The sequence below is a fragment of the Lynx rufus genome, unplaced genomic scaffold, assembly GCF_022079265.1.
Source record: "Lynx rufus isolate CCGP_SWC_20201006 ecotype Redwood Valley unplaced genomic scaffold, mLynRuf1.p SCAF_6, whole genome shotgun sequence".
Taxonomy (NCBI): Eukaryota; Metazoa; Chordata; class Mammalia; order Carnivora; family Felidae; genus Lynx; species Lynx rufus.
Window position 1 is genome coordinate 106,699,153 of NW_025814878.1, and position 11,857 is coordinate 106,711,009.

The 11,857-nt window shown below is 45.1% G+C and overlaps 1 protein-coding gene across 4 annotated transcripts; it reads left to right on the forward strand.

Annotated features, from left to right (window-relative positions):
* The first annotated feature begins 1,651 nt into the window (after positions 1-1,651).
* LOC124528635 (trem-like transcript 4 protein) lies at positions 1,652-11,504 on the forward strand. Of its 4 annotated transcripts, XR_006966202.1 has the most exons (5): positions 1,652-1,809; positions 2,026-2,361; positions 3,801-3,900; positions 4,528-4,872; positions 11,032-11,504. XR_006966202.1 is itself a non-coding variant. In XM_047102349.1 (4 exons), the coding sequence occupies exons 1-4, from the start codon at positions 1,758-1,760 to the stop codon at positions 4,550-4,552; spliced, it is 420 nt and encodes a 139-aa protein (XP_046958305.1). In that variant the 5' UTR covers positions 1,652-1,757; the 3' UTR covers positions 4,553-5,741. The 4 variants fall into 4 exon arrangements, 1 of the variants encoding a protein (XP_046958305.1); XR_006966201.1 differs by lacking the exon at positions 11,032-11,504 and having other exon boundaries at positions 4,528-5,741; XR_006966203.1 differs by lacking the exon at positions 11,032-11,504 and having other exon boundaries at positions 2,026-2,115; positions 4,528-5,741.
* Positions 11,505-11,857: the final 353 nt, after the last annotated feature.

Here is an 11,857-nt window from a genome sequence, read left to right on the forward strand (position 1 = left end):
GCTCTCCCCTGACTTCGGTGGCGCTGCAGGACAGCCCAACTCCTAATGTGCTCCCTGTCTTGGGGTGGGGGGGGGAGGGTGACGGGAGGAGGGGGAAGTGAGGGGGGCCAGGGTAGGTGGCACTGGCTGCAGAAGGAGCTCTGTGATGCCAATTCACCAGGGAACCTTAAAGAAATCACCAAGATTCCTCGGGACTCAATTTCCCTATGGTGAAATGAGGTAGCGACTGCTTCCCAAGGATTTTGTGGAAATTAAATTAGATCCCTGGTTCCTAGACTTGTCTACACACTGAGGTCACGTGGGCAGCCTCACCAACACTGATGCCTGGGCGCATCCCCACTGGGCTAGGTTCCTTGGTCTGGTGGTGGCTTGGACCTTGACAGTTTTTTCAGGAGCCCCCGGTGATTCTAAGGTGCAGACAAGTTTGGGAACTCCAGAGTTAAATACTCTCGTGACCAGGCTTTGGAAACTCGACGTCGCAAATCTGTTTTTGCTCTTTTTCCTCAAGTCCCTTTTCCCCTTGCTTTGATTCCATAAAACTGAAATCCCATCCCCTCTCTCCTTGTACCTGCTGGGTAAGCCTCAGAATGGAAAACGCAGATTTCCCTCATGATCTGGACTCCCGCTACTCAGACATTCCCTCCTAGCACCTGTGCAAAGTTTGTCCAAAGGGCACTGATTAAAAACTCGGATCTGACAAGCCTCCTGCACCAAGGGAGACAGTCAGGGTGCTGTGAGCCCAGGAGGCAGTCGGGGGTCCGCCGCCCGGTGTCTCGACTGTTGCCCCCCTGGGATCACGGTCAGAGGTGGATGGTTCAGGTGCCTGGGGGCGCACCCAGCCCAGGTCCAACTTATATAAAATCTTAGTAGCTCTAGCTGATTGCTTCACGCTTATTTCCACCACAGCAGTCACTGTTTATGACAGTGTAGAAGGGAAATGTGCTTTGTATCCAATATCATGTGGCGTCCCGGTGATCTTCCTACAAACCTGCTCACCAAAGAGACCACTAAACGCGACATCATGTGGGATTTGGCATTTGGGCGTTTAATACGGTGCCATAGTTCTTGGAGCTGACCTTTGGGGTGTGTGAGAGGGTGCGTGATAGTCGGGGGAGTTGCCTTGGGGTTGGACTGCCTGGGGACCTTTTCCTATGGCTCCTATTTGTCATGATGGATCTCAGGGGCTGTGAAGAGTCTACCTGTAGGTGTGCCTGGGTCGTTTCAACCATGCCCTGCAGGCCAGGCAGGGCCCCTCTGCTCTCCCTGGGGACCACAGGTACTTAAGGGCTGGTGCGGCCTCTAATAGTCCCTACCTGCCTTCGGCCAGTTCTTCCCTGGCTTGTGGGAAGTGGGTGGATAAAGTCAGGTGTTTCAAAGGATGAAGGGAAAGGAACAGAGATTGTAAGAAGTGGGATGGTCTCTTATTTACCTAGCTTCCCCTGTAAGTGCTAGGTGGGGTGTGGGGTGGGCAGGGGGAGCCAGCAACAGCCATCCGGCTGAGCTGAGCGAGGCTGAAGCAGGGATCCCCCCTCCCTCAGCGGCTGGAGGTTCCCCCACGAGGCCCCCACCTTCTCACTGCCCACAGAACCCGCCCTGCAGGCCTCATACTTACCCAATCAAGACCTTTCCTTTCTCAATCTTGTATTCAATGTGCTGGGACATCTGGGCACGGTCAGACCTGGCTCCTGGGTCTCTCCATCCCGTAGCCACCCTGCACACCCCTTCTTCCATACACCCTAGCACAGGGAGAGGGTGATATGACCTGGGAGGCCCTACACCTGCGGCTGGTCCTGCTGCTGCTGGCCTCAGGTAAGGGACAGGGGGAGGAGGTGGCTCCAGGGGGACAGGATGAGAGAGGGAGGGAGGGAGGGAGGAAGGGAGGTTGGTGAGGAGAGGTGTGCAGTGGACTGTGGGATGGCGGGACAGGGTGGCAGCGTGGTGCTGGGGCTGGAGGGCCATCTGGGCTCTTGCTCTGAGTGTGGCTGTGTCCCATTCCCTAGCCTCACCTGAGGACTTGTTTCCTAGGCTCCTGGGTGCAGAGCCAGAAGGATGAGTTGGTGTGGGCCATACAGGACCAGGTACTCTCTGTGAAATGCCCATCCGCCCCCCTGCTAGGTGAGCATCAGAACAAAACCTGGTCGAAACCCGGTTATTGCTTGAAGTTAGTCACCAGCACCAGTCCCCAGGTAATGGCCCAAAGCCCTCCACATTTCATCTGGGACAACCCTGCTGCTGGCTTCTTCCGTGTCATCGTAACAGAGATCACGAAGAAAAGTTCAGGAGCGTACTGGTGTGGAATAGACAGAGGTCCTATGAAAAGCATCACTATCCTCAAAAACATCAGCCTGGTGGTGACTTCAAGTGAGCTTTTTGCAGAGAGGGGAGGGGCCTGCCTGGGGTGTCTGGTGGGGGAAATGAAACCGCTCACCTCCTTCCCTCACTTCCTTCCCCAGATCCCACCAGCTCCCTGCTCCCTTCCATACTGACTACGGGCAGTTAAGTCCCTAGTCCCCATATTCAGGCCATTGCCTCCATCCTTGGGTGTCCTGTCTCAGCAGGTATAAGATAATTTGGGGCCCACTGGGCACAGAGCCCTTGTCCACACAATGGCTCAGACCCAACCTCAGCCACCGACCCCCAGAACTGGCCACCCTGTATAGGCACGGGGTGTCTGTGTGGGGTCCTGTGGCCTAGGTCTCTCCCAGGCCAGACACGCTGTTGCTCAGGACCTTGGTTCAGACCAGAAGTGTCTTGAGACTCTGATGGTGAAAGGGCCATGCCTTTGGGACAAGTGGCTTGTGCCTTTTCCACAGGAGGGCTCCTGACTCTCCCTGCTCTTGGGGGTTTGGGGACCCAGTATTAGGTTTCTCTCTCAGCCCAGGCCTCCCCTAGCCCCTGCTTGTCTCTTTCTACTAGCTCTGGGAAGCTCCCTAGCTTGGACCCCAGTCAGCCCTGGCCTGAGGGACCCTGGGGGCTGGCTCTGGCCCCTCCCCCTCTTCCTCTCAGGCTTTGGGGGCTGACCCCTCTCCCTCTCGGGACTCCAGGCTGCCGCTGCCTTCTCTGTGGTCATCAATCACACTTACTTTTCTAGTGACAACCATTTCAACCTTCATCAATGGCTCTGAGGACTGGTAGATCTGGGGTCCCACCTGAAGGGAGGGGGCTGGGAAGCTGGTGACTCGTACGGGCTCTGATTCAGGAGACCAGGGGGACCTAGACGTCTGAAAGGGGTCCCAAGGTCTCAGGTCTCACCCCAAGGGTGAAGGAATGACTCTAAACTTCCCCCATGATGGAGCAGAAATAGCTACATATCAGAATGCAACATCTTCCATTAGTGCTGATTCACAGGCAAGAAGAATGAGGCCTGTCCAGAGTTACTCAGCTACTTCAGGCCCAAAGCAGAACTAAGATCCAGGCCTTCTGTCTCCTGGTCCAGTGCTCCTTTGGGGCTTAGAGATTCTCCATGGGCACCTCTGGGTGCCGGTTATAGTTGCGGCACTCTCTCCCTCTGCTTTTCCTTCAGGACCAATGGCCTTCTCCCTGTTCATTGGAGATGTGGCATGCCTTGATAGCATCACCCAGAGAAATGAGAACTTTGATCATTGCTTATTTCCTGGCTAACCTCTCCCTGCACCCAAGGTTCCTGCGTTCTCAGGATTCTGTTCCAGGCAGTCCCTGTGGCTCACCCCAGTGAGCTGGGGGTGGGTCTGGCCCATAAACAGGCTCCAGCCCCATGCTGAGTTCAGGGGCTGCTCTCCCCAGCCTGGATCCTCCCCTCCTCCTTCTCCCTTCTCCCACAGCCTGCCTGACAGCACTTTTGTGGTGCTGTTGTGTGGACTCCTCGTGACCAAGATCATGGCTTTGACAGCCCTCCTCCTGTTTCTGACCTACAGAGCCCAGGTGAGTGGGGCCAGTGGGGCAGGGGAAAGCTTGTCTCCTGGGAGAGAGGTGCTGTAGGACAGAAGTAGCCAGGAGTCACACAGGTGGCATTGTTATCAATTGTAACTTATATCAATTTAAATGTTTCTTTCACCTCGTCTGTCTCTGTGAACTCATTTGGTTGTTATAAGCCACCGTCTTCTCTGACATTCAAACTCATGCCCTTGGGGTCATGTCTACCCACAGCAGCTGGGTTGCCCAGTTTTGAGGCTGGTCTCAGGCATCCTCCCCTAACCACGCTGATGTACCAGACACACGCACACGCACACACACACACACACACACACACACACACAGGTATCCATCACCTCCATCAGACATCACCTCCGTCAGAGACAAGACCTACACACCCCGAAGTCCCTTCTAAGGGTCGTTCTAACCCTTGAGCCCTTAACTCATGCTCTAGAACTCCCACCCCAGGACTTTGTATCATTCTGTCCTGAAGGGGAAAGCGTGGGCAGGGAGAAGATGAGGGCCTGGTGACAAGGGGAGACTTCAGGAATGGACAGGGGGTGGGGCCAGAGACAGACAAAGGAGGCACGGAATAGACGGTGAGTGTGTTTCTGAACCCCCTTCCCTGCTTCTCAGGTCTCCGCCGGCATTGTGGGAGTAGCAGAAGTGGCTGCCCCTGGCCCCACCAAGACCCCAGGGCCCTTGAGCACTCCCCACTGAGCCTACAGTCCCCCCACCTCCTCCTGATCCTCCATGACCACTGAGACCTGGGGCCTCCAAGAAAAGGCCACTCCTGTGTTTCCGGAAGACACCTCCCAGCACCTGAATCTGCCAGTGTGGCGGCACCTCTCACCCCAGAGCTGAGGACCCCCACATTGCCTTCTCCAACGCCATGTCCACAAAGCAAGAACCCACCACCTGTGAGACTCTTCCTGGGCATCCAGGCTGCCCCTCTCCCACCCAGTGGACCAAACCCAACTGGTAGGCACCCTCCCCCTAACCTGTGCCTCTCCCTCCTCTCCTGGGTTACCTGTTTCTCTGCCAGCTCATGGTTCAGCTGGTCTCCCGGTCACCAATGCCCACTGCAGTCAACTTTGGTTCCTGTTCTTCCCGATATGGGAAATATCCTTCGTTCATACCGCATACAAATGTAATATTTGCTATTTCCAAAAATGACGCAAATTTTAAAAGTATACAACCGTGAATGAAAAGTGTTTCCATCCTATATGTCAGATGAAAGGGTCAATAGCTTTAGTGCCCGAACATCTTCTTTCTCTTAAATAAGTAAGAATCAGGCAAATGTTTCCATTTTAAAAGGGCTAAGGCTACGAACACATCATTCATTACAGAATAAGGAACGAATGAATGATATATATGTATGAACATGTGTCCAAAATGGCTGATAATCAAAGAAATGAGAAATGAAGCAAGACCCCATGCTTTGCCTGTTAGTTCAAAGAAGATTAAAATAAATATGATCATATTCCGGGCTGGAGATGTGTAGGGAAAAGGGAAGGACATAATTGATAGCGTCTTCCTGGAGGGGCAGTATGGCAATGAATTAAAAGGCAGAACGAGTAATTTATTCATCCATTCCACTGTTCATGGACATTTGGGTTCTTTTGCATTTGGGGCTGTTGTGAATAAAGCTGCTATGAACAATAAAAAAAAAAAAAGAGGCACCTGCTTGTGAAGAAACAGTTTTAAACACTTTTCTAAGTAATTTGACATGTGTCATGATTGCTGTTGTTTAAAAAGGAAAATAATGGTATGTCCCCTAGATGTCGGTTTTAAAAAGTATGCCAACTATACTTGAGTAAAAAAAGTAAATAAAAAAATGAAAAGGCAAATAATTGTACAAGACTTGAAAATCCAAAGCAGTCTCACACTGTACCCCTGTGCGCCCAGGTCCCATTCCTCTGAAGGAACATCTCTTATCTGTTTATTCTGATATTTACGTCTCTGCTTGTGGAAGATAAGAAACAAATCTTATACTGTTATTTGCCCATTTTCCAGGTTTTGATATTATCTACTAACTTATTTATTTTGAGAAAGAGAGACAGAGAGAGAGAGAAAGAGCATGCATTGGGAGGGTCAGAGAGAGGAGAGAGAATCCCAAGCAGGCTCTGCACGGTCAGCGCAGAGCCCAACACGGGGCTCGACCCCATGAACGGTGAGATCATGACCTGAGCTGAAGTCGGACACTTAACCGACTGCACTATCCAGGCGCCTTTTCAGTATAATTTTTGATTATACCCCAACTTACCTTATTTTCATTTATTTTATTTTCTGCATATTCACCATGGATTAATTTCTAAACTCTCTATCAAAAGTGTAAAATTCATTTCGGAGTTTCAAACACATGAAGTCATCCATTGGATCATTCCCTTGAGACACCCCAGACCTGCCAGGCATCTTCCTGCTGTGCTGGTTTCCCTGTAAGCCCGATGCACAACCTTCTGTGATTTCTCCTCGCCATCTTCTTGGGCATGCCCTTGGCTTCCACTTGGTGTTGGACGTGCTTTCTCCTGAATTTCCTTTCTCTTTCTGAGTTTATCCTTTTTATTGGAACATTCCTTCCAACATCTTCCCTTACTTTTGAGAAGCCTGATGCCATTTATATTTCCAATCCACTGATGATGAGTTTTGGTTTTTTTCTCTTGCTCTTGGGGCTTTTAGGATTGTCCTCCCTCCCCCATTCTCCTCCAGTGCTCTGAAATTCCATGCTGATGTGTATTGATGTGGATTTTTTTTTTTTTGCCATTTATTGTGCTGAGTGCCCAGTGGGCCTCTTCAGTCTGGAAAATCATATCCTTAATTCTGAGGTGTATTTTCTTTAATTCTTTTATAATCTTTCTTCCATTTTCTGTTTTTTTTTCTCTTTCTGTGAAATTTCTATTACACAAATGTTAGGCTTTATGGACATATCCTCCAAGTCTCTCTTTCCTTTTCCTTTTCATTGTTTTTGTTTACGATTTTATTGAGGTTGACATTTTTAATTACTATTTTACATACAGTGAAACACACAGATCTGAAATGTATAATTTGATGAGCTTTGGTAAATGCACAGAACCCACTCCCATATCAATATATAGAACAGATTCACTGCCAGAGGCAGCCACATTACTCTGATTTCTTCCACATAGATTATTACCTTTGTCTCTTCTAGAACTTCTTAGAAGCACAATAATAGAGTACATGATCTTTTGTGTGGCATTTGCATTCACCACAGTGTTTCTGAGTTTCGTCTCTGTTGCTACATGCATTCATTCCTTTATGTTCCTAAGTCATATTCCACCATATGAATATACCTCATTTGTTTATCCCTTTAGCTGTTGACATTTGAGTGATGTGGCTAAAATGAATCACGTTGCTGTGATCATTCTCAAACAAGTCTTTGTATGGGCATACATTGTAACAGTTTCCCAGGGCTGCCAGAATGAAATGCCACAGACTGGATGGCTTACGTGACAGAAATTTATTCTCTCCCAGTTCTGGAAGCTAGGGGTCTGAGGTCAAGGTATGAACAGGACTGGTGTCTTGAGGACTCTCTCCTTGGCTTGTAGATGACAGTCTTCTCCCTGTGTCTTCACGTGGTTATTCCTCTGTACTTATCTGTGTCCTCCTCTCTTCTCATAAAGACACAAGTTTTGTTAAATTTTGGTCCACCCTAATCTACTGACCTCATCTTGGCTTAACTCTCTAAATACCCTAACTCCAAATACAGTCACACTCTGAAGTACAAGGGGTTAGAACTTAAACACATGAATCTGGAGGTATTCAGTTCAGCTCATCACATGCATTTTCTCCCCTTTGGTTAAATACCATGGAGATGGAATTGCTGGGTTGTAGAGTAAGAATATGTTTAACTTTATGAGAAACTGCTGGGCAAATTTCCAAGTTATTGTACTATTTTCATACTCTCTCATCCTCCAACCAAACAATACATGAGAGTTTCTGGTTCCTTTACATCCTTGTCAACTTTTGGTATTGACAGTGTTTTTCATTTTGGCTATTCTGGTAGATGCATAGAGAAATCTCACTGTAGTTTCTCTTTGCATTTCCCTGATGAGTAATGATGATGAGCATTTTTCCTGTGCTTACTAGCCACTACCATATCCTCTCTTAGGAAGTTCCTGTTCCAGCTTTTGCCCATTTTTCGTTGGATCTTTTTCTTTCTAGTATTGGGTTCTAGGAATCCTTTAGATATTCTGGATATAAATCTTTTTTCCAATCTTTGAATTGCACATATTTTATCTTGGCCTGTGACTGGCCTGTTCATTTTCTTAATAGTGTCTCTGGAGGAACAAACAATTTTAATTTTGATAAAGTCCAATTTCTTTCTTTAATGTTTTCTAAGTCCTAAGAATCTTTGGCCACCCCAAATGTTATAGCAGCATTTTAAAATGTTTTTCTTCTAGAAGCTTTAGAGCTTTAGCTTTTATGTTTACATCTAAAATCAACATCTAGTTAATTTTTGTGTGTTGATGTTCACTTATTTTCATTTGGATATCCAGTTGTTTCAGATTTTCCTCCTCCATTGAGTTGCTTTGATGCCTTTATAAAGATCAGTTAAATACACAAAATAGATCTGTGTCTGAAATCTCAATTCTTTTCCATAGATATATTTATCTTTTAGCTAATACGACACTCTTTTAATTACTATGGCTTTATAGTAAGTCTTAAAATCAGCTAGTGCAAGTCCTCCAAGTTCTTTTTCCACCACTTCTTGCTGGTTTTTCTAAGTCCTTTGCTTTTCCATAACCTTTTAGAATCATCTTATCAATTTCTACAAGAAAATTCTTTATGGGGCATTATGTTGAACTTCTAGAACAATGGGCACCTTAACAGGGTTGAGTCTTCCAATCCGTGAATATAGGATGTCTCTTCATTTATTTGGTTTCTTGGGTTGGTGGTTCATATTTCTCATATTTTCTCTGTTAATTTTCACCTCTTTTTGCTTTATTCTTCCCCAAACATTTTGCCAGTGTTATCTTCCAATTATTCTATTGAATTATCTTATTGTCATTGTATGTTTAACTGCAAAAGGTACTATTTTTATTCTCAGAAGAGCCTCTTTGTCTAGTATTCTGTCCTAGTTTCATGGATGCCTTCTCTTTTCTTCCTAAAGATATGATGTATAAGGCTTTCAAATTGCTTAATTCAGGTCCCTGCATTATTTATTTTCCTCATGTTCCTTTATATATGTTAAAGTTTTTGTGCTATATATTAGAGGCTTTCTTAAGATGTATTGTTACACATATTCATTATTATTTATATTTTGATGTATATTTGTAAATTTTTAAAGATGAAAAGTTAGAGAAGAAAGACTGCAGCATAAAAGTGATAGGGAATTTGCATATGTGGGTTGCTGAATGTTGCTGCAGAGTTTCTCAGCTTTGGCACTATTGACATTTTGGGCCAGATAATTCTTTGCTCCGGAGGCTGTCCTATGCTTTGTAGATGTTTAGGAGCACCCCTGGCTTCTACCCACTAGATGCAAGTAGCACCCACCCCCTCAGTTATGACAACCAAATTTCGCTAAACATAGACAAATTTCCCGTTGGAAGGCAAAATCACCCCCAGTGGGAACCACTGATCTAGATTAATCAGGCTAAACCGCTTTTCTTTTTGAAGGACACCCCACTCTCAGTATCTGTAGTACTTTTCTCATGAGCTGGCCATTCCCCTTTAAAAATGAATCCCTGTAACATTCCTACGTGGGGTGGGGAGAGTGTATGAGCCTAGCTGCCAATATTCTTGAATCACAGTTGCTTCTTTGGTTAAGTCATCATGATATAAAATACAGATATTCCTTGACTTACGGTGGGATTATGCTCCCATAAACACATTGTAAGTAAAAAATGAATTTAATACACCTAATCTACAGAATATCATAGCTTAGCTTAGCCTATCTTAAAAGTGCTCAGAAGACTAACATTAGCTTATACTTGGACAAAATCACCTAAGATGTTGTAAAAGAAATTTGAAGTGAAGCAAACAAACCGCATGTACTGATCAAAAGGAAAAATCAATGAAAAGAGATCTGTATCTTATGGTTAGGATAGCCTCCTTCATGCTGGAGCAAAAAAAACAACTCTTAACTTTTAGTGGCTTCCCAATGCCAAAGATTATTTCTCTCCTGTGCAATGTCTCCTGAAGGTCTAGGCACACGATCAAGGTATTATCCTCCAAGGTTAGCTCTGTGTTCCAGGCTGCTTCAATCGTACCATCCTGCCAAGTCAACAAGTGCTTCAACAGCAGGGGAAAACTGCCAGAAAGATCAGCAGTTCTGCACTCTCATCTGGAAGTGCATTTCATCTACATTTCTTTGAGTAAACCAAGCAATATCGCCTTGTCCAATTCCACGGAGGCTGAGAAATATGATCCTCCCAAGTGTCTAGAAATAAAAGTAAACTGAATACTGCTGAATACTAGTAGTGCCAACCATATTCTTCTAGGCATATCTAGCAAAAATTTTTTTCTATGATAACTAAGAAAAATCTATGAGCATTAACGTGGGGAGGGGAAGAAAGGGTTACTTCTAAAGGACTTAATAGCAATCTTGGTTTCTGAGTTTTCTGCCACTGCACTAAATGCTGGAAGACAACAAATTATCCTTTCTTGAGAAGAGGGGAAAATATTGTGAGCCAGTAATTTTATGCCTCATTAAATTGTCCTAATTTTATAAAGACAACCCAAAGAGTTTTCATATGAAAGAACCTAGGGTAACTTTCTTTGAAAGCATAGATTGGAGACTTGCCTCTGTTTACTGAGGTAAAAAGTAAAAAATGAGATGAAAGATGAGGCAGCTGTAGTTAAAAATACGGAATAAATCAGAAGGCAGTCAGACTATAAAGACAAGCTTACATAGCTGCTGTAATTCTGTGTTAAAGATAAACACAACTTACGCTCGTAATCATTACTGGTGAATGGAAACATAATTGAGTTTTGTATTTCTATCTTATATTGGTTGACTTGATAATTTCTCTTATTATTTTGGATGATTTATTGTGTATGTTTTTTGAATTTCTACATAGATAATCATATCATCTGCAAACAATGTTGAGTTTTAACACCTGCTTCTGATCCCTATGCCTTCTGTTTTTCTTGTCTTAAGTCATTGTCTTGGTTTTTCAGCACAAAGATGGCTGGAGGAAAGGAGAATGAGGATGCTTGTCTGGTCCTTGAATTGAAAGGAATAATCTCACATTTCAGGAAGTACTCCCACTGTCCATTCCTCTGTGAATTTCAACCACAAGTTATTTTGAAATGTGGTTTTAATTTTTCAAATATCTACTTTCAGCCATATTTTTATCACTTATTTTTAATCTAATTTCATCGTGGTTGCAAAATGGGGACAATATTCTGGGGGTGTGCTGTGCACAGATTCCCTTGTGGGTAGAGGGGGTTATTTTACTGAAGTTCTACCAGGGTGCTAGAGGTCCAAGTGTTCAGTGTGAATTCCAGGCAATCTCAAGAAAAAAATTTGTCTTTCTCTTCATGCACTTTTGTCCCATGCAGTAAGCCATTATTACTATTTCCTTTTCTGTATGACAATTTGTCTTAACTGGAATTTAAATAATTGCCTATTAAAATTTTTATTTTTTTATGTTATGATATAATTCAGCCCCCCAATTCTTGGCCACGTGTCTGAATCTCCTCTCAAGACATTCTGACATGTCAAGTATTCTACTGATTCTCCTCTAAAAAAGGTCATTCCATGGGGCGCCTGGGTGGCTCAGTTGGTTGAGCATCCAACTTCGGCTCAGTCCATGATCTCATGTCTCATGAGTTCGAGCCCCACATTGGGCTCTGTGCTGACAGCTCAGAGCCTGGAGCCTGCTTTGGATTCTGTGTCTCCCTCTCTCTTTGTCCTTCCCCTGCTCGTACTGTCTCTCTCTGTCTCTCAAAAAACAAACAAATGTTTAAAAAAAACTTTAAAAATGTCATTCCTGCAGCCTTC

What these genes read in the sequence shown, in the direction of transcription:
- LOC124528635 (XM_047102349.1), top strand. Translation starts at nt 1,758, where the DNA reads ATGACCTGGGAGGCCCTACACCTGCGGCTGGTCCTGCTGCTGCTGGCC. An exon ending in CCTGCTGCTGCTGGCCTCAG is followed by an intron (nt 1,810 to 2,025) that starts GTAAGGGACAGG and finishes CTTGTTTCCTAG; the next exon opens with GCTCCTGGGTGCAGAGCCAG.